This window comes from Lissotriton helveticus, chromosome 2_1, assembly GCF_964261635.1.
Source record: "Lissotriton helveticus chromosome 2_1, aLisHel1.1, whole genome shotgun sequence".
Classification (NCBI taxonomy): domain Eukaryota; kingdom Metazoa; phylum Chordata; class Amphibia; order Caudata; family Salamandridae; genus Lissotriton; species Lissotriton helveticus.
This window is the reverse complement of record NC_136059.1, coordinates 1,416,687,787-1,416,710,253: the sequence shown is the minus strand read 5'-3', so window position 1 is coordinate 1,416,710,253 and position 22,467 is coordinate 1,416,687,787. Positions and strand designations below refer to the sequence as shown.

General features: G+C 48.0%; 1 protein-coding gene across 1 annotated transcript in view; it reads left to right on the top strand.

The window, feature by feature from the left end:
* The first annotated feature begins 18,128 nt into the window (after positions 1 to 18,128).
* Positions 18,129 to 22,467, top strand: part of LOC144819781 (CIMIP2 protein GA14893-like) — a 219,398-nt gene continuing 215,059 nt past the window's right edge. Inside the window, exon 1 of the mRNA XM_078677531.1 lies at positions 18,129 to 18,303. Coding sequence (XP_078533657.1) covers positions 18,236 to 18,303 — 68 coding nt within the window. The 5' untranslated portion in view covers positions 18,129 to 18,235. The remainder of the gene's footprint in view (positions 18,304 to 22,467) is intronic.

Genomic DNA, 22,467 nt, shown 5'->3' with positions numbered 1-22,467 from the left:
CGAGGTGATGTCTAGCAAGTTGCTGTACTGGTGTGGTCATCCTACAATGGTGAAACTCGGCGTGGGTCGCCCCATTAGCCTGTGAGATGGCGTCAGTAGCGGACCGATGTGCGAATAGGCCGAAGGCAGCACAACGCGCCAAGATCCGGATGTCACCGTGGTGGTTTCATAGTTGAGAGGCACTTCATCTGCAGTGGGGCGCCGAGATCCGGATGGCACCGAGGTGATGTCTAGCAAGTTGCTGTACTGGTGTGGTCATTCTACAATGCTGAAAGTCGGCGTGGGGCGCCCCATTAGCCTGTGAGATGGCGTCAGTAGCGGACTGATGTGCGAATGGGGCCAAAGGCAGCGCAACAATATTTTCTGAAGAGAAGACACCAAAAGGTGCTGACATTCCAAGATCCGGATGGCACCGAGGTGGTGTCTAGCAAGCTATGCAGTTGAGTTCTGTGCGCACTTGCGGCGAATAGGTCGAAGGCAGCATAACAATGTTTTTTGAATAGAAGACACCAAAAGGCGTTGAGATTCGGTTACCACCGAGGTGATGTCTAGCAAGTTGCCGCACTGGTGTGGCCATCCTACAATACTGCTCCGAATAACGGCGTGGGGTGCCCGAAGGGGGGGGGGGCCGGCGTGAATGGGCCTTCCTAGGTGGAGGCTCGTCTGCTGTAGTGGGGCGCCCCTTTACCGTTTCAGTTGCCATTCAGCTGAGTTTCGGCTGCTCTTGATGCTACAGCGACAGGTGGCTGCAAGAAGACTCTCAAAATGGCGGCCTGTTCTTTGGATTTGGGCCTGGTCCACTAAAATGGCCCTGGGACACCTTAGAACTCGGATGCTCGATTTTTTTTTCCTTTCCTGTACATGCAAAAAAAGGTAAATGCCCGGTACGTTACACGCTTCATCTGCCACGATGAACTCTCCAGAGGAACCAAAAAAATATATAGTTGTGGTAACTATACCATGCATCGTCATATGGAGAGGTGGCACCAATTAATTATAGTGCTGCATAAAAGAGAGATTTGGAGGAGAACCCCTGACCTGCTAGTACATTCATCAAAGAAGTGGCACTGAGAGCTTCAGAGGCAAGGGAAACGGTCCCAAATATTTAGAAGAACTTTGGAAAGATTAAAATGACATGTTTAGATTGTGGCAAATTAATTTCATGTGGACAGATGAGTGTTACTCTAATAAATACAGCATATGAACATCATCATAGTCGATGGTTGGTAGAGACATTTTGACTATATCCTGGACCTGCCCGTCCTCGCCCAAAATGGCGCCGGAATAAATGGGACTCGTAACTCCTTGTTGTGTACTGGTTGCAGAACCTTGAAATCACGAGATACGTATGCAGTTTTGAAGCACATGGCGGGCGGGGACGAGAATTGATTGAATATTTCGACATCCCTATTGATATTAAGTTCTGATGTGTTATTGATTACTGTACTGTTGAAAGTTCGAATTAACGTCACCCGTGGTACTTGCCCGCAAATGTATATCTAGATAATTTTATTGTAACTGGCCCTGTCGTATTTTAATTATAAAATGTACGTCCACCGATTCCGTAACTGTTAGACACCTTAGTTCTTGCAACCTAATGGCCCGCCCGTTACGTTCCTCTACAGTGTAAATGTCTGTTCATCATATACGATTACAGTTTGCTCTGTGGCAGGCCCACGTGTTTATAGGCTCGTATTTGTATAATGAAATTTTCACAATAAAGGTTTTTAAAAGAAAACATGGTAGTAGTATATACATTGGTAACGTTTTTAATAATAGTGACTGTTTTAGAATCATTAAAAGGCAAGTGAAATAAAGCAGACCAATTACATGAAGGGTAAAAGGTATAATACGAAGGAACGCAGTAAAGATAAATGGTCAAGGGCTGTTGTGTTTTCTATTCCTGCAACATAAAGTGATCGATAAGAATCTCATATTCAGGCGTATCGGCGACTAAGACAGCAGGTCGACCCTCTTTTGCTCAACGGCTCCGTCATGGGACGAAGAAACGCTCTTTTTCTCGAAAAAAGAATATATTTTACTTGCAGGACAGTTGTAAAATTTCCGGGAAAGTACATTAGCCTGGAACATTATAACATATATTTAAGATAAAATAATGTTCGGAAGTAATGAAAAGCGTAATTTTTAGGTCATATGACCAAGCCTTTCATCATTACAATAAGAAAAGTAAAATGAACCAATGAAAAGTTTTATTAACAAGTCACATGACTTGTTATGCTTACGTTACGCGCTGCGCGCCCCGGATGACTTCCGGATGCGCTAACGCGGCGCGTCATATGACGCATTACGCGACAACGCAGGTACAGAATATAGTCAAAATGTCTCCACCAACCAGCGGTCGGAACACAACCCCTTTCAGCAGGCTAAATAGTTCTGTTAAATGACAACAGAAGGGACAGGCAACAAGAACCATCAGTCAAAGAGGGGAGGGCTAGTTCTTCTCTACCGGGTTACATTGGGGCGCTACCGGAACTGATCGAATTGGTAGTCTACAGTGTTTCTGGATGTTTCAGACTGAAGCTGGGGTTAGCATGAGAGCAGCACCATTTCGTAGCTCCGTCGTGGTCATTCCGCAACCAATCATGGCAGCCGTTCTTTATCGTTATTTTGGGCGGGGTGGGTGGCGGAGCCGAGCTGTTTTGCAGCCATCATTGTGTGGAGTTCAGTTCATCTCACTAGTTTTGTATTTGTCATGAGGGGTTGTTCCTAATGTTTCTATTTTAGCGAGGTCAAAAAGAGATCCCATTAGTGGCCTACTGATTTTGCTCGATTCCTTTTCTTTTTTTTTACACGATTTTTCGTTATCTGCAAAGACTAAACAGAGTATTGCGACTCTGTGTTTGTTTGTAAATAGAGAATGAACCAAAGAGAACTAATTCTAAAACAGTAAATACTTGGATAACAATCAATCAAATGGAGAGAGAAGCAGGCACGACGGATTACAACGGGGGCAAAGGCCTGCGTTAACTACCTTTCACTATCTGCAAAGAGAGAGTACTCCTAATAGAAATGAGGGGGGGGGGCACCATTCAAAGCAGATCAGTGTGCATAAACACGAAAATGTTTTCACTTACAACGTACTTGACATTCGACAGCTTATGATATTTGCTATTAAAAAACCATTGAAATTCACTGAAAAAACCATAGGTTATAGACCATATATAGTTAGGAATTAGCATTTACAAAACCTTGAAAATTCACTGAAAAAACCATAGGTTATAGACCATATATAGTTAGGAATTAGCATTTAAAAAACCTTATTTTACTCACACAAAACCATTGAAATTCCATATATAGTTAGTTGCACTAACTATATATCGCGCACCCGCAATCCACTGCTGATCATGTCACATATTACATCATTCATGACATGGTCAGTGACATCACTGATGACATCACTGATGACATCTCAAATGACATCACTGATGACATCACTGATGACATCTCATTTGACATCATTCTTGTGCTAATACGATAAACCTCTTCAGACTCTAATATAACCTTAGATACACTCAGTGTATACAGACACTCACACACTGCCACTCATCCATGGAGTTACTCACACACCCAGTCAGTCATGCAAAGAAACAATCTCACCTCCATTTCTTCAACTATACAGTTAAATACACCTTACTTATTGAAACATATACTAACACATATTTACTCTCTTATACAATCCATGATACAAGTTCACAATGATCGATACAACCACTCACTCATTCAGTGGCTCTCATGCACAGTTATTTATATATGCCAACTCCCACATGTACTGTGTTTTACATATGTACTTACTATGACATGTAGCATTGAGATATCCATTCACTCATCAATACACTCATGCACACAGTCAACTGCCCATGTAGCTGTTTCCACATGCACTCTTGAACTCATACACCTAGTGAATAAACTGCTCACACATCTATGCATAGAGTCACACACCTTCCAGCCACCCCCACACAATTAGAAGTTGCCCTGGCCAAAGAGAAGCTTGCTAGAGCAAGACAGCCTAGAGAGAGTGGATTAGGATCCACTGGTGGCAGCACTATCCCTAAGGATAAAGACAGGTCCTATGACAATAGAAACCTGAATAAGATTGTGACCCCCTACAAAGCTGGGGATGATATCCACATGGATGACTGCACTTGAGAGAGCATGCAGAGTACAGCAGATCCCTCAGGAGCAGTGGGCAGCAATCTTGTGGCTCTCCTTTGAAGGTAGAGGCCGAGACAGACTCCTCGCAGTTAGTGATGGGGATTCTAGAAACTACCTGGTCCTGAAGGGTGCTCTAAATGATGGGTTAGGCTTAACCACTGAACAGTACAGGTTAATGTTCAGAGACACCCAGAAGACACAGACTCAGGACTGGTCTGAATTTGTTGAATGTGCCACTAAGGCTCTGGGGGGCTGGTTGCTGGGAAGTAAGGTTACAGACTATGAAGGATTGTACAATTTGCTTATGAGAGAACAAGTTTTAAATAATTGTCAGAACCAGCAGTTGCATCAACATTTGGTTGACTCAGATCTAACCTCTCCCCAAGAATTGGGAAAGAGGGCAGACAAATGGGTTAGAACCAGAGTTAAGCAAAAGAACCAGAACCAGAACCAGGGTGGTGACCAAACGAAAACAGACCAGAAGGGTGGGGAGCAGAAAGCTAAAGACCAGAAGTCTTCAACAGGGCCCCAAACTAATACTGAGGGTGGGTCCCAAACTTCCAAGAAGAAGAAGAAAGAAGGTCAAAGAAAACACTGGTGTAGTACTTGTAAAAACACCTCTCACTGGGCCAGTGAGTGTAAAAAGGGTGGAGCCCCCAACACTGCAGCCCCTAAGGCACCCGCACCCAATAGTACAGTCAGCAGTGTTGGTCCACAAACTAAGGGGGTAGTAGGTATCACCTTGGGAACTGAGGGAGATTCTGGCCTAGTCAGAACCCCTACACAGGCTGTTCTGATTTGTGATGTGGAGATTGATTTGTCCACTACTGTCAGTCCCAGTAATCTGGGCAAGTACAGGCAGATGCCTTTGATTAATGAAAAAGTAGCTCAAGCATACAGGGACACATGTGCCAGTGTCACCATGGTGACACCTAGCTTTGTGGACCCTGGACAATACATCCCAGGTGATAATTACCTGGTGACCAATGCCAGCAATGTCACTACTACACATAGTGTGGCACTTGTTAACTTTTCCTGGGGAGGGGTAACTGGCCTAAAAAGAGTTGTGGTTAGTGCTGATCTCCCAGTAGAATGTTTGTTGGGCAATGACCTGGAGAACTCTCTATGGTCAGAAGTTGAGTACAGGACTCATGCAGAGATGTTAGGGATATCATCACATGTCCTTGCTGTGACCAGGTCACAGGCCAAAAAGTGCCTCTCTGAACCTCAGGTCTTGGATCCTGGAACAATGGACCAAGTACCTTCCAAGAAGAAGAACAGGAGGGTAAAGGCTGTGCCTTCCCAACTGCCTACAAGTGAGGATCAGCCTTCACTGGAAGATGATCTTGAGACCCCTGAAGGAACTGTCCCTGAAGAGCTTGAACCTGATCAGGTTGAGTTTCTGGGGACAGGGGGACCTTCTAGGGCAGACTTGGGGCAGGCTCAGTTAACCTGTCCTTCTCTTGAACCCCTCAGACAGCAGGCTTCTGCTGAGGCTGCTGGGAATGCTCAAGGTACCCATAAAGTATATAGGGATGATGGGCTCCTTTATTCAGAGGGTAGAGACCCCAAGCCTGGTACAACCAGGAGGTTGGTCATACCTCTGCAATTTAGGGGCTTCCTTCTTACCTTGGCCCATGATATTCCCTTAGCAGGACACCTAGGCCAGAATAAGACTTGGGACAGGCTTGTCTCTCACTTTCACTGGCCTCATATGTCTGAAGATACAAAGGAGTTTTGTCGCTCCTGTGTAACCTGCCAAGCCAGTGGCAAAGCAGGTGGAACAACAAAGACCCCCCCGATACCACTACCTGTGGTGGGGGTCCCCTTTGAAAGAGTGGGGATTGATATTGTAGGTCCAATGGATCCCCCCTACAGCATCTGGGCACAGATTCATACTGGTGGTGGATGACCATGCCACCAGGTACCCAGAGGCAATTCCACTTAGGACCACAACAGCTCCTGTTGTGGCCAGGGCTTTACTTGGAGTTTTCTCCAGAGTGGGGTTTCCTAAGGAGGTAGTATCTGATAGAGGTGCCAACTTCATGTCAGGATACTTAACAGCTATGTGGAAGGAATGTGGTGTCAACTACAAGTTCACCACTCCCTATCATCCACAATGCAATGGGCTTGTTGAACGATTTAACAAGACCCTAAAGGGTATGATCCAAGGATTACCAGAAAAGCTCAGGCGAAGATGGGACATCCTTCTACCCCGCCTTCTGTTTGCTTACAGAGAGGTCCCATAAAAGGGGGTTGGATTCACCCCCTTTGAATTGTTGTTTGGGCACCCTGTAAGAGGACCCCTGTGTTTGGTGAGGGAAGGATGGGAGTTACCTCTCAAAAAGCCCAAACAAGACATAGTGGACTATGTACTTGGTCTCCGCTCCAGGATGGCTGAGTTCATGGAGAAGGCATCAAAAAACCTTGAGGCTAGCCAAGAATTACAGAAAGCTTGGCATGACCAAAAGGCTGTCTTGACTGAGTACCAGCCTGGACATAAAATATGGGTGTTGGAGCCAGTGGCCCCAGCAGCACTCCAAGACAAATGGTCTGGACCCCATACTATCATTGAAAAGAAGGGAGAGGTTACCTACTTGGTGGACCTAGGAACTCCCAGGAGCCCCCACAGGGTGCTCCATGTTATCAGGCTGAAAGCATATGTTGACAGGGCAGACATGGGCTTGCTCATGGCTACAGATGAGGGGCAGGAGGAAGAGAGTGACCCTCTCCCAGACCTGCTGACTCAGAACCCTGAGGATGGCTCAGTTGATGGTGTGGCCTTAGATGGCAGCCTCACTGAACATCAGCAAAATGACTGTAGACAAGTTTTGCAGTCATATAGACATATGTTCTCCCTGACACCCAGTCAGACTAACTGGTGTACCCATGTGGTGGACACTGGTGACAGTCTTCCTGTGAAAAACAAGATTTACAGGCAACCTGACCATGTCAGAGATTGTATCAAGACTGAGGTGCAAAAGATGCTGGAATTAGGTGTTATTGAGCCTTCAGAGAGACCCTGGGCTAGCCCAGTGGTTCTGGTCCCCAAACCTCACACCAAAGATGGAAAGAGAGAGATGATGTTCTTTGTGGATTACAGATGACTCAATGCTGTCACCAGGACAGATGCACACCCTATTCCAAGGGCAGATGAGCTCATAGACAAATTGGCTTCTGCCAAGTATTTGAGCACATTTGACTTGACAGCTGGCTACTGGCAAATCAGGTTAGCTGAGGAGTCTAAAGCCAAGACAGCATTTTCTACCCCAGGTGGGCATTACCAATTTGTGGTGATGCCCTTTGGTTTGAAAAATGCACCTGCCACCTTCCAAAGGTTGATGAATCAAGTCCTTACTGGGTTGGATGACTTTTGCACAGCATATCTGGATGATATTGCTGTCTTCAGCTCCACCTGGGAGGATCACCTGGTCCACCTGAAGGAAGTGCTAGAGTCCCTGCAAAAGGCAGGCCTCACTATCAAGGTCACCAAGTGCCAGACAGGGCAGAGTAAAGTTGTATACTTGGGCCACCTTGTAGGTGGAGGCCAAGTTCAACCCCTGGAGAGTAAGATCCAGACCATAAAGGACTGGTCCCCTCCAACTACCCAGACTCAGGTCAGAGCTTTCTTGGGCCTGACTGGGTACTACAGGAAGTTTGTTAAGAACTATGGGTCCATTGTGACTCCTCTTAATGATCTGACATCCAAGAAGATGCCCAAAAAGGTTCAGTGGACAGTAAACTGTCAAAAGGCATTTGATGACCTGAAGAAGGCCATGTGCTCTGTACCTATCCTGAAGAGTCCTGACTACTCAAGAGGGTTCATTGTCCAAACAGATGCTTCTGAGTTGGGAGTGGGAGCTGTGCTTTCACAACTTAATGTAGATGGTCAAGACCTGCCCATTGCTTTTATTAGCAGAAGGCTGACCCCCAGAGAGAAACGTTGGTCAGCCATTGAGAGGGAGGCCTTTGCTGTGGTGTGGGCCCTGAAAAAGTTGAGACCATACTTGTTTGGCACTCACTTCAAGATTCAGACCGACCATAAGCCCCTCTTATGGCTTAATCAGATGAAGGGTGAAAACCCCAAACTGCTCAGGTGGTCCATTTCCCTACAGGGGATGGACTTTACAGTGGAGCAACGCCCAGGGACTGACCATGGTAATGCAAATGGTCTCTCCAGGTACTTCCACTTAGAACATGAAGACACAACTGGTCAAGGTTAGTCTAATGTCCCTGCATTTGGGGGGGGGTTGTGTAGGAGAGTAGGGTCTGCTATCCTATGGTCACCCCAAATTTTTGCTTTTTGCTTCACTGGTTTATGACTTAATGTGGCTGTGGGCCTGCTAATCAGACCCACAGCCTGCTGTTCTCTCTCTAAAGTAATGCCAATGCACATTAGGTGCATTGCAAAATTGGAACTGGTTCACCTTATTGGCCCCTGTAACAGTGTACCCTAGGTACCCAGGGCATAGGTGCTTCCAAGGCCTACCAGGGGCTGCAGCACGTATTGTGGCACCCCTGGCCTGGCCTCCATATTTGACACAACTGGCTGATCACTCAGCTGGGGTAAGTCGGTGTAATCACCCCTTACTTAAGTATAGTATGCCTATATCTAACCTAAAATGGACACATATGTTCCTATCAGCCACTCCTATGGAAGGCCTCATCAATCCTGGAGGCAGAGTGCTTGGAAATATGTGAGATGGTGCTCTGGCATGAGCTGAGCCTGTCTGCAGCTTTCGGAACCATGTCCTTTAGCTGTTCCATGATATTGCCATACCATATACTCTTAAGTGCATTATAATCCTCGCGGTTAAATGCTATCTTGGGTTTGGCTTTATCAAAACATGTCGAGTAAGGTGTCATACGAATTGGAATACTACCCCCTCGCCAGTTCTGGCGACGGGGGTAGCATTCCACCCTTCTAGAGGGACACGACATGTACCTAGCCTGAACCCCGGTTAAAGTTAAACAGAGCCTTAGCATCTCAAAATGGATGCTGCCACCACAGACACAAGTCTGACCTCCTGCTGCTGGGAGTCCTTCCAGTGAGGGCAGCTTGGACAAAGGGTTTCCTGCCTGGGGAGGTGCTAGCACCACTCCAGACAGGATTTTGTGTATTGGGTAGGACAGGGCTGAAAAGAAACAGACATGCCTGGGGCACACAAGGTGTCCCTGTGCATAGGCCAGTTCAAACCGGTGCTGGGGCTTTCCAGCCCCAGTCCTGGCGCGAAACTGGACAAAGGAAAGGGGGTGTAACCACCCCCCTTCCTGGTTCCACCCAGAGGAGGGACCTAGTAGGTGATCCGGCCCCCCAGATTCGAATAAGAGTGGGAGCTGTGTCCTGAGACTTCAGATCATCCTGAATCAACTTGAAATACAGAAGAAGACTGGACTTCGACATTCTGCTGCACAGAAGACGGAAGAGAATCTCCCTTGTGGCCAAGGAGTGACCACCCTGTGAACACAGGCACCAACCAGCAACTCGACATCTGCTTTGCCGCCGCCTCCCGCCGGAGCCCGAGCCCAGAGCCTGACAAGACCCAGACTCCCAGACTTCTCACCGCCCGATCCACAGTCCCTGCAAAGAAGAAACCCGTGGAGGCACCAAGAGACGTGAGACCGGCCATCTTGAAAGACCCCAGAGAAGCTGACTGCGCAGCACCCGAGGCACCCTTGACGGTGTGCTTTGGGGTTTGAGAAGCCCCACCACCGAGCAGCATTTGCACCAAAGATCAGCCCCCCAGCATCTCCACAATCTGCGTGGGGTCCTTTTGCACTTTGCTACTCGACGTGCCATCCCGGCCACTTGCCACGTGGCTAGCGGCCATCTTGGCAACGAAATCTACAAACTACACCGCTGGTCTGATTGCTCCAGACTGGCCCTTGCTCCCCTGAAAAGGAGCACCCGCTCTGACCTTGCTGGTCCGAGTGATAAGCTTTTTTCCACTACCTGCGTGGCTTGCATTAGCCAAGGCCTGTTTGCTCCAATCAAGTTGCCGACACCGCCATCAGCTAGAGCCTTTATGCGACAGCTCGTGATCGACTTCTGGACGTTCAGCGTTATACTCCAACTCGCTGCTTGAGGTCATCAGGCGCTAATTTCATCTCTGAACCCCGAATCAAATTAAAAACAAAGGGTGGAAAGACCTTTTTATTCCTTGCTGTTAGGGCATGGAATCGCCTCCCCCCTAATCTTAGGCATGCCCCCTCAGAAAGCCTTTTCAGGAAATACCTGAAGACATGGATTTACTCTCAATCTGACTCCTCAGTTCTCGCAGCTATCTGATCCATGCTATCCAAGTAGATCTGCTGTGGGCCTAGCGCCAAGATGCTCCCTCCGGAGCGAAAGAAGCGCTTTACAAAAACCAATAAATATCAAATATCCTTGACCTCTTCGTGCCCACGTGGCTGCGAAGACAAGCTGCACCTCTTCACCTGTTTGCACCCTACATCGCCTGGTTCCATCCTGGTTCCACGGTAGTCACTGGCTAGTGACTTTGAACATTGTCCCCTCTGCTTTCAGGTCTTCACATCTTCAGATCCATCCTTGGATCCACCGGAACTCTCCTCGACGACCCGCCTGCAGCATCTTCATCTCCAGGCACCATCGACCTGCGTGACGAAACCCGACACGACTTGGCACCTGTGCATCCGCTTCCTGTGGGTGAGGTAACTCAGCAACGCCGGTGTTCCTACACTGATACACACCTCTAGTGCCTAGTTCTAAAGTTTTGTCCTTCTAGGTCCATCAGAAGGTTCCTTAAACACTAACTTTGTAACTTTTACGCACCGTTTACTTAACATTGGTGCATGCGTGCACTTTAAGCACTGCACCCGAGTCCCGGGGGCCTTTCCAGACTTCATCACTGCTAGTCCCGAACAGCTCCAGCGATTCCCCAGGCCCTAGGCCTCTTTCCTTTCCCATTGGTGGTTCTTATACCACTATTTTAGTATATGGTTTAAGTGGCCCCTAGGGCTCATCCATATTGTGCAACTTTTGTGTATTTAAACTGTGTTTTGTTTTAACGCATTTGCTTCTGTGCTCATAAAGAGTATAGGGGATAATTGTAGTAAATAAATATATATATTTTCAATATATATCTGTGTGGTGTCCTTTCATTTGGTATTCAAGGGGATTGTGTATGGTAAAACAGCTTGCTTCACATGCCTTTACAGAGTTTAGCCTAAGACTTCTTTGTCCACGCTACTAGGATAGCTGGTCTATAAGGTTGACTTACAACCAATCATCATAAGGGTTGCTTGGCATGGTACAAGGTGATCACTAGAACTAGTGAGCATCATATACCAGGCCAACTTCTCACAAAAACAATACCTCCCCCCAGGCTGTTACCCGCCCACCCTTGACACTGACCCCCCTTCCTCCTGCCCATGATCTGCCTTCTTAGTCCTCCCCCAAACTTTCCTATTCCTACACCTCAGGGGCACCTCCTACTGGTCCCGGCCCCCAAATTCCACCTGCAGCATCTGTGTCCCCTGTGACACCAGAGGGCCCAAAGACTTCTGTGCCAGAAAAGACAGGGAGGGGCGCTCCCCCAAGCCCCCTGTTTTCCCCTGTTTGTGGGGGTCTCCTTTGCCCCACCGCCCCCCCACCTCTGAAGCCTTTTCTTGCCGCTGCCTTGCGGCGGCGAACACGCGAGGATCGTGACAGCCACGCCCCCCATGATGCAGCGCAGGTCGCGCTCCCCACCCGGCCTCTCATGAGGTCCATGAGGCCGTTTTCTGCCAGGAGCCTCATGGCTGTAACAGTTGACACACCATCTTTTCCCCGCGGGTGGGAGTTCCTTAGCCCCGCCCCTACGTTCACGCGGCAGGCGTGAACGCGTAATAAATAAAATAAAGAAAGCAGAACTGCGACGGTAGTCTGCGTTAAGTACCACTAGCGTGTGGGTGTGGATTATTTCACAGTGCGCACTGCCGTGGTGCGAAGCGGGAGGGCAGACCCCACGTTGTAACACTGGCGACGAGGGTGGTATGCCCCAGCATAGTGGCAGAGAAAAAAAAAAAGGAAAACTGACAGCACCAAGCAGCACTGGGAAGGTTAGAGCCACGAGGCTCTCGCAGACATCAGCAGACCTACCACGTGGGCCCCACCCAGTGCAATCACGACCGTGGCAATAGTGTTTAACCAACCAAAGTAGCACACATAGCTGCTCCCTGTCGCATTCACCTGGCATACCATCAATACCACGTGTGGACACACCTGAGGAGAGCCACAGAGATGCCCTGGTACTCCAGTCTGAGTGAGTACCAAACACTGGCCCGCACACAAGCCTGCACAATGCTATGTGCAGTGGCACCGACTCCAGCAAGCCACCCGTCAGCAGCAAGCCCCCTCAAGAAGCCATCAAACCGCGCCCACGCCAGGCGAGATGGGAGATCAGGGCGGCGCTGCCCAGGCCCCAGCACCGGCGGCACCACACCACCCTCCGTTTGGCATCTTGCCTCCATTCAGTGAGTCTGCAGACACCACCACAGCCACACCTTGATGGCAAACGTGGCTTGGCCGCCTAGAGAACTACTTAATCGTGACGCGCGAAAAGGACGGAGCAGTGAAGCGATCACTTCTACTTCACTATGCAGGAGAAGAGAGCTACCTCCTGTTCAAGCACCTACCGGACACAGGCCCCCCCGATGACTATGCTGCAGCAGTCACCGCTTTGAACGCCCACTTTGACCCCCAAATGAACCCGGATTTTGAACACTTTAAGCTTAGACAAGCAAAGCAAAGGGAAGGCGAATCCGGAGCTGGCCGCAACGCACCTCGTGGATTTAGCAGCTGAAGAAATCACAGCCCAGCTGATCCTAAGGATACGCAGTAAGACCCTACACGGCCTCATCTTAAGGCAACCGAACATACTAATGAACAACATCCTGGTGCTAGCACGGTCCCATGACTTGTCTGCAGCACGGGCAGAAGAGATGGACGTAGCCTTGATGAGAGGGCCAGAGAAGGGTGCCACGGTAAAGACGGATAAGGCAGATGCAGTCAGGACAAAAGACAGGTCCTACAGGCAACGAGAGCGTCAGCCACAGACCCCGAAGACCCACTGCGGTTACTGTGGGTATGAGGAACACCCCTCGCAGTCATGCCCGGTACAAGGGAAGACATGCACCAACTACGGAACTTCAAATCACTTCGCAACCATGTGCAGGTGGAAAATGCAGCGTAGGGAAGGGACTCAGCCGAAACCAATGAGACAAATGGTCCGCCAGCTGTTGCAAGTCTTGTTGACATTTCAATCTGGGAACAAGAAGAGAGAACAACCTGCCTACCAAGAGGATGCGTCCACGTCAGAGGACGAAGGAGAAACAAATCTAGTCTCATTCACCAAATCCTTAAAGAGCAGACGACAACCCCAACCCCGCTGCACAGTTCAAGTTGCTGGGTCTGATGTCAATGCAGTGATCGACACCGGCGCCTCGGTAATAGTGATGGGAATAGAGCAGTACAACAAGCTGATGCCCAAACCTGCACTCAGACCGTCGAAAGCCAAATATTTGCATACCGCAGTGACACGCCACTACTGCTGAAAGGCAAGATGACTGTGCCAGTACAGTCAGGAAGTGTCAAAATCACCATTGATATCCACGTGATCGACCAAGAGGTGGACACGCTACTCAGCAGCCACGCAGCCGAACAGACCGGGGGCTGATAATGTTTGCCAGGAAAGTACAACTAGACCAGACAGCAGAACTGCTCGACCAGTTCAAAGACCTATTCAAAGGGCTAGGTGAGATCAAGAGGGCTCCAATCAAGCTACATATAGACACCTCCGTCCCACCGACAGCGCTGAGACACACGAGGATCCCATTTCACCTCCGGTCGCTGGGAGAGGAGGAGCTACAAAAGCTCAAAGACCAGGGAGTCATCGAGAAGGTGTCAGGACCCGCACCATGGGTGTCGCCCATGGTAATAGCCGAAAAACCCCGTCAGCCAGGAAGGATCAGGCTGTGCATAGATATGCGCCTCCCGAACAAGGCAATTTGGCGTGAACGTCACCTAACACCAACCATGGATTACATCGTAGCTGATCTAAACGGCTTCCGGTGGTTCTCACAACTAGATCTAAATGCTGGATACCACCAACTGACACTTGCCAAAGACAGCCGGTACATCAACACGTTCAGCACCCACCTAGGCCTCAGGAGATATAACAGACTGAATTTCAGCATATCATCCGATGCAGAGATCTTCCAAAACGCAGTGAAAGAAATCCTGGTCGAACTCCCTGGTGTTCTGAATGTGAGTGACAACATCCTTATCCACTCAAAGACGGTTGAAGAGCAATACCAACCCTTGAGAGCGACACTGAAGTGACTATCAGAACACAGAGTCACATTGCACAGGGAGAAGTGCCTGCTATTCCAACAGGCAATTGAAATATGTTGATACACCTTCACGCAAGAGGGCATACAAGTTGACCCCCGGAAATCCCAAGTGATCAAGACCACTGCTGCACCGCTCTCAGTCGCCGAGGTCTGTAGCTTCTTGGAAATGGCCACGTACTGCGGCCGCTGCATCCCCGACCTGGCCACCCTTGCGGAGCCTCTCAGGAGCCTCACCCGAGCTGACGCCATGTGGCGATGGGGTCAGGCTGAAGAGACAGCATTTCAAGCTGTCAAGAAAGCGCTCCTCGACCACACCACACTGGTGTACTTTGACCCCGCCAAGAGGACCGAGATACTTGTAGACGCCAGCCCTGTAGGCCTAGGGGCAGTCCTCACGCAAGAACAAGAACCAGGGAGATGGGCTGCCCTAGCCTACACTAGCAAAGCGCTCACGCCAACGGAGAAGCGATACTCGCAGATTGAACGGGAGGCCCTGGCGATCTGATGGGGATGCAGATATTTCCACTTATACGTCTGTGGACACCCCTTTACCGTTGTCACAGACCATCAACCCCTGTTGCCGCTCTTCAAAGGATCAGCGCCCCACCCTCCCCCAAGCATCGAGAGGTGGGCTATCAGGCTCCAACACTACGACATGGAGGTGGTCTACCGACCTGGGGCCAAGAACCCAGCTGACTTCCTGTCAAGGCAGCCAGACATAACCAAAGAAGAAAAGGAAGAACAGAACAGCGATAACACAGAATCACACCTGGACATGCTAGCAGCCCTGACATGCCCCCGGGCACTAACACTGGAAGAAATAACCGCTGCGGCCAAGGATGACCCGATGACGTCCTACGTCCAGAACACCATCCAAGGCGGGCTATGGAGACAATTTCTTCAGTCAGCGAACACATGGTCTAGCCCAGAAAAGGAAAGCCTGGTGCACATGTGGCGAATAAGGAACAAACTGAGCCTCACCCAAGGGGGACTCCTCCTCTGAGGGACTCGGATCGTCATCCCAGCTTCCCTGCAACTGCAGGCAATACAACTGGCTCACGGAGGTCACAAAGGTACAGAATGAATGAAAGCCCGCATGAGAGAAAGTCTGGTTTCCAGAAATGGATGCCCGGATCGAAGAACTAGTCTGCAAGTGCCCGTCAAGCCAAATCACAAGCGGACCCGAGAAACCAGCACCCATCCACACAGAAGAGCATGGGGAGAGCCACTGGGAAAAAGGGGGTTTTCCTGATGGGCGAGTCACATTAGCCCTCATTGACAGTTACTCGAAATACCCAATAGTAGAGTTAGTGACCTCAACAGCTTTTCTGCATGTTGGCCCCGCTCTGGAGAAGATATTCGGAATGTTCGGATGTCCAAAGGAACTCCACAGCGACAACGGACCCCCATTCCAAGGACTCGAATTTCGTGAATTCATGCACCACCACGGAATCCAACACCGGCTCATCACCCCACAATGGCCACAAGCAAACGGGGAGATTGAACGGTTTGTGCGGACAATAAACAAATCGATTTGCATCGCAGTGGCAGAACAGAATGAACCCGAGCAAGCACTTCAGAGGTTCCTAGAGGAATACCGGAGCATGCCACACTGTTCAACGTGACAGGCTCCATGGACGCTCATGTTCTCCGGCCCACGCCGGGACTGTATTCCCGTTGCCCCCGGGTGGTCCCCACCTCCATATGACGAAAAACTAGCGTTCCGAAGAAGAGAGAATCGCAACAGCCAGGCCAGTCGAGCCCGGAGAGCGGCCGTCCACCCACTCGGGCCCGGGGACACGGTCATCCTGAGGGACAGAAGACCAGGAGGCAAATTCCACAGAAGCTACGAACAAAGACACTGGACAGTGATCGGCCGCAAGGAACAATGGTGACTGTCGAGAAAGCTGGAGAACGGGTGACCCGCAGCATCTCTTGGTTCAAGCAAATAGATCCTCCTGTCCCCCTCCCCACCGGCGAGAACAACACGGAGGAGACTGAAAAGCGTCCGGACAATCCCCCAAGGGCTGAGGATCGACAGTCTGACGAACCTCCCGCGTCGGAAAGCCCAAGTGTCACCGAGGCCAACCGAGACGTGGCCCCTACCCCAGGGACACCGGCCCCCACACCCCTGGCTAGCAGAGGGGCCACCAGGTATGCACTGAGAGCAAACCCGCCAACGAGCACGCGCCTAAGAGAATGCGCCTGTTAAGTAAGTGAACAATCAGACTTTTCACACCATGGTCGAAGACTGAGTTGAGATGGGATGTAACAGTTGGCGCACCAGTTTTTCCCCGCCGGTGCGGGTTATTAGCCCTGCCCCTGAGTTCACGCCGGCGGGCCTGAACGCGTAATAAATAAAATAAAGAAAGCGGATCTGGGACGGCAGTCCGCGCTAAGTACGAATAGCGTGTGGGTGTGGATTATTTCACAGTGCGCTTCCGAGCACTGCCGTGGCGTGCAGCGGGAGGGCAGACCCCCCCTTTGTAACATTTATTTATTTTTGCGATTTTATATAGCGCGAACTTTACCTGAAGGTGTCAGAGCGCTTTACATAAGAACCAGTTGAGAAACATAAGGATTTAGATTACATGCGTTACATAAAGGCTAAAACAGAAAAAATTGCAAATGTACAAGATGTAAAGTCACATAAGGAGGAGATACAAATGGATATACTCTAAGAGTCACATAGGAATGGGTAGATAGTACAAAGGTCTACTGGCCCACTGGACCCTCGCGTCATCAGTGCTGGACATGGTGAAAAATTCGCTTTACTCCGCTCCCTGAAGTAAGGTAAATTACACTTCCCCCACAAACCTTCCGTCGCTACAGCAAAATCGGCAGCCGTGGCTGGTGTTTGTCACTATTGATAGTTTTAGAAACACATGCCGCTCGTCTGCACTCATCTTTGCGTCATTAAAGTCAATAAATTTAGTATATGAGTACAGGAGAGAAAAAATACAAGAAATTCGGTATACTTGTTTAAGATAAACCCGTAGAAAATAATGCAAGCTATTTCTTATCGACGTCTACAGTGCAGCAGTATTGACAGATGACCACCAGATGGTGGCCTTTACATGTGAATTTCTTCGTTTCTAGTGTCGCTATAGCAACTGTAAACACGGGCGTCTGTTGTAATGCGAGTGCTTGCTTCTTTCAAGCTAATTTAGTTGTATCACACGACCAGTGGTTCCTTCCTGCCAGGCATCACAAACCCTTCTTACCGACCTTCGTAACCCACCGAACACTTAAAAAGTGACCAAACAATGACAAACACAATCCAGAATGTGGCTGTAGCCAATCACAGTAGAAGCGCTTGTTGAAAAGCGTTGTTTTCCCCGAACATTCCATTTACTTTTTCTTGTCTAAATAAACATTGTAAATAGTATAATCTCTAGTGGAAAGAAATTACCTTTGATTATGAACTTAAAGTTAGAAATTGTATTCCTACATTTTTAAAACTTCGTTTTTGGATTAATATTTCTGTTAAATTTTGAATTCCTCTTTTTTGGCCGATTTTTACCCTCCCGTGTTCTACCGAGAGCTTGTGATCCGGATGGTTGTGAAAACAAAAAACTAGGAGCCTCCGGTTGCTACCTCGCAGGACAACACCCTGCAGCCACCACGATCACTCTGAAACACATGCCACGCTCGCAGGCTGAAAGCGGAACATTCACCGAAGAAAACCCAACGAGGGGAGTGTGGGAAGATGCCCGTCGTTCTGCCACACATTAGAGAGGCTATCTTCCCTTCGTTTGATCCCAGCTACATCCCCGGGTAAGAGCACTTTTGTAAAATAACTAAAAACGCTCTGTGCCACTGAGGTCAAGTCCTCTATTAATATATAATACCCGTGCGAGACTCTGGAAACCCATATTACTTGCTAGGGCACCGCAGGCATGTCTGACTGCAGGGCAAGAGCTCCTTTTGTCCTCTGGACCTCTTATTCATTTAGAGTTAGCTTGCTCAGAGAACCTTTAAAATGTGGTTTGTAGAAAATGTTTTTGTACAAAGAGGTTTACTTGACTTGTTTTATGTGCAGATTTTTTTTAATTGGACTAGAATAAGTGATATTGAGAAAAAAATACACAAAACGAGTCACTCTTCTTTACCGTGTAACATTGGGGCATAGTGTGTAGAGACCATTTTCTCACTGGCTAACGTCTGGACGGGTCCCTAGTGGCCATCTTGCCATCGTATTAACATGACAGGTTACTATTTTGCTTACTTCCTTTTTTGGCGGACGTGGCAGCAAACCAAAGATTGTTTAAAACAACAACGTGACAGATTTTTTATAAGGTGGATTTTATGGCATATAGCATACTATAAAGTTGCTTTCCGGGTACTTAGGAACATTTTGAATGTGTACTTCCTACTTGTGGAAGGTGCTGGGTGGAGGATAGTGGAGCCTGAAGTCTAGTATAGGTTTCTACGTTTCTCACTGTCTCTCACTATGAATTACGTTACCCTGGTAGAGAGAAAAGTAGTTTAGACTCTCAGCTCATTGAAGTGTCAGTTTTAAGGTCAAGCATTCAAGATCTCTTGTATATACTTTTTTAAAAAAATCTGTTTATTACACAGAATAGCAATCCAATCATTACATACATTGAGTTGTTACACACATAAATGAGAAGCTGTCGGCAGTAAAGTCGAGTTTGGGGCGCAATACATCGGGATTGCAAACTGTCCGAATGACTCGTAGCGATAATACAATTTCGCTTTTTTATAAAAAAAGAAATCAAAAGGTAAACCGTAAGAGAAATAAAGAAAAAGCGGTCACACAAGTACATAGAGCGTTGGAGAACAATAAAGTTGCGAGCAGCAGCGACCAAACCAGTCAGCACAATATCTTGACTTGGATACAGCGTGGTACATATCAAATAGAGCAACCTGCCTGTTAGTCTCAGATCCATCTTTCGTCAATTGCCAGCCAGAGGACGCCGGAACCACCTAGTAAGAAGGCAACACTCAGTGTGGCCATAGAGAGTACACATAGAAGAACCAGTGCAGACAGCCATGTGGCCCAGTAGTGCCAAGCAAGTATGCCCCAGTGTCAAACAGTGCCAGAAGTAGTTTTCTAGTGTTGCTGTGATACTGCTTACCCCACCCCCGTAGGAACAAAGGAATAAATAGATTGGGATTGCGCCTCCCGGGTAATCTTTGCTATATATTTCCGAAATGGCCCCCAGATATCTAGCGGCCTGGAGGCTGTTGGAACCGTCTCAGAGTACTCAACGCTGTTCACATTGCAGTATGCCATGCTACGAAGCCAAGTGCGGACAGTGGGAGCTCGTCTAGCACACCATAGCAGTGCCACTTCACGCTTAGCTAGAAGGAAGCCAATGGATGCCAACCTCCGGAACGGGCGCGGGAACTCGGCTACATACCCAAGTAGCGCAATTTCAGGGGTGGGTTGAAGAACCATTTCAAGCATTTCCCCTAAAACCCGATGCACCTGCAGCCAGTAGGCGTGTAGTTTCGGTCAGGTCCAGGAAAGGTGGGCAAAGTCAGCCTGCGGGCCGTGGCATTTAGGGCAGGTGTGCGGTCTGCTTGGATCAATTCTGTGGGCGAGTGCCGGAGTGTGGTATGCTCTCCTGAGGAACTTAAAATGTATAAGTTTGTGTCTGGCATTAATGGACACATCCCCTGTGGTGGCACAGCACGCCGCCCACTGGTCGTCTGTGATTGGTATACCCAGGTCGCCTTCCCAGTCAGCGCGCACCTTAGTGTCGAGTGAGGGAATTGAGGCCAGACACAGCTTGTATAGCTTAGACACTACATGCGCCCCAGTCTGGTGTTGTATTATGAATGTGAGCGCGGGGGTGTCATCAGGAGGGAGCGGAAATGTGGGAAATTCTGCCCGAAGCATCGAACGAAGTCTGGTCAGTGCGAATGAGTCCATGAAGGTCCTGTCCGTGAAGCGGGGATCTTCAGTGAGGGAAAAGGCATGTCCGTCCGGGAAAAGGTCACCTACAGTGCATAGTTGATATTTGGAGAGCGTGTGTCACACCACCGAGTCGCCTGTGATGGGGAGCCAGTGGGGGTTGGGCAACGGCAATGCTGGCGAGTACAGTTTCTCGAGCAGTAAGAGGCGTCGAAGTTTGTCCCAGGCCCAGCAAGTAGTGGATAATGGCTGTATGTCCTGTGGGTCTCGGGGAAGACCCTTAGGGAGGACGGGAGCGCCGAGTCAGCCTCTGGCCACAAATGGGGTATCCTGGCATCAGGGTGAAACCAAGGGTACACATATGCGCACTGCGCCACCAAATAATACAAAAAAAAATCTGCCACCCCAAAGCCGCACCTCTTGTATATACTTTAGTATATACTTATGTGTGTATATACTTTTTTGGGCTCCGGAGATCAGCCCTATGACTTGCCTCCTTCCGCTTAGGGACTTATTTTTTCTGTTCAACTGCCTCTAACTGTCTTGGCAGAAATCGACCAACAGAGGTCAGTAAAATACCAGAATTGCTTTCTGCTGAGGGACTTTCCTTTTTTTTTTCTGGCACCTGCCTCTATTTAACTTTCTTGATAGAAAACGACCAGCAGAGGTCAGTAAAATACCAGAATCACTTTAGCATTCTCTAGATTTCAGACCATAGAAATTGTCTTCCACGAGCATCCGTAGACAATAATATTTTTTTCAAATCTTGCATTTTCAGTGATATGACCACCGAAGGCCCTGATTTTATATTAAAAACAGAGCTTTGGACTATACCATTTCCTGGTTGAAAGGCAATATTTCTCTCCATGGGTTCCCATACCTGGCGTGTCACGCAGTTAGGTGCTTACTTTCTCTTCATGTTAAAGAACAGTAGATGTTTGAGCACCCAGTCTAATGTGTTGCATTGCTAAGTACATATAAGGTCCCAAAGGCAAGACCAATTGCATTGCAAATGCTTGTTTTTTCAATTCCCTGTTCTACATTTACACTTTGGAATACCGTGTGGGAGCCAAACCCCAATAACAACCTGAACCCCAATATTTTACCACCCAATATTTACCAAAATAATTTGTCTCTACTGTCTCCAGTTGATCTAGTGGTTCGAGACTACACTCCTCATCAGGAAAAACACAATTTTGCAGCGTTAAACTTAATAAAATATTAGAAGCATAAAAGACTGGGCTCTAGATCATAAATAGTGAAAAAAGTATATTTATTACAGAAGTACAGATAAATACAAAATCAAAAACCCTAGTTAGGCAGAATCTTAAGCATACATGTTAAGTGTCAAACTCAGAAAGAGTACTGAAGCAAAAGAGCCCCATGGCAAGTCACCAACAATGAAAATAGTAAAAGAATACCACGAAAATAGAATCCCTACTGTTTCATAGACAAATCACACAAGTTAATAATAGATTCTGCAAATTCAGCATGGTATAATCCTGGTTAGGGTCACATTTGACAAATCAAAAGCAACAACGTTATGATTAAAAACTACACAATTATTTAGCACTAACCCATTTCTTAAGGTAATAGAAATCTTCCGCTTGCTTCCTCAGCAACTGCACTCCTGAAATGTGTAATACAAATGAAACATTTTTTAACAAATGGCTCATCGAATTAGCACAACTACCCTAACACTCCAGCGGAAGTCCTTGAAAATGACACTTTAGGTAAACGATGGAAGCTTCATTCGCAATACACCTTTTCTTTCAAATGTTATATATCGCTATTAAATTTAAGTCATTAACTTGATGCTCAGGCAAACATTGGGAAAGACGGATTTGCAGAGGTACACTGACTGGGTGGGGGAGATGATGAGCAGAAGAAGTTGGATAGTATACTAGAAACTGCATCCATTTTAAAATAATGTCATGTTATATGAAAATGTGGGATAATTATTCATAGCATTATTTATACTTCTAAATGACCTAGGTAATGCATTTCAGATGCAACATCATTAGTTCATTGGTTACAACTCTATGCGTTATTAAAAC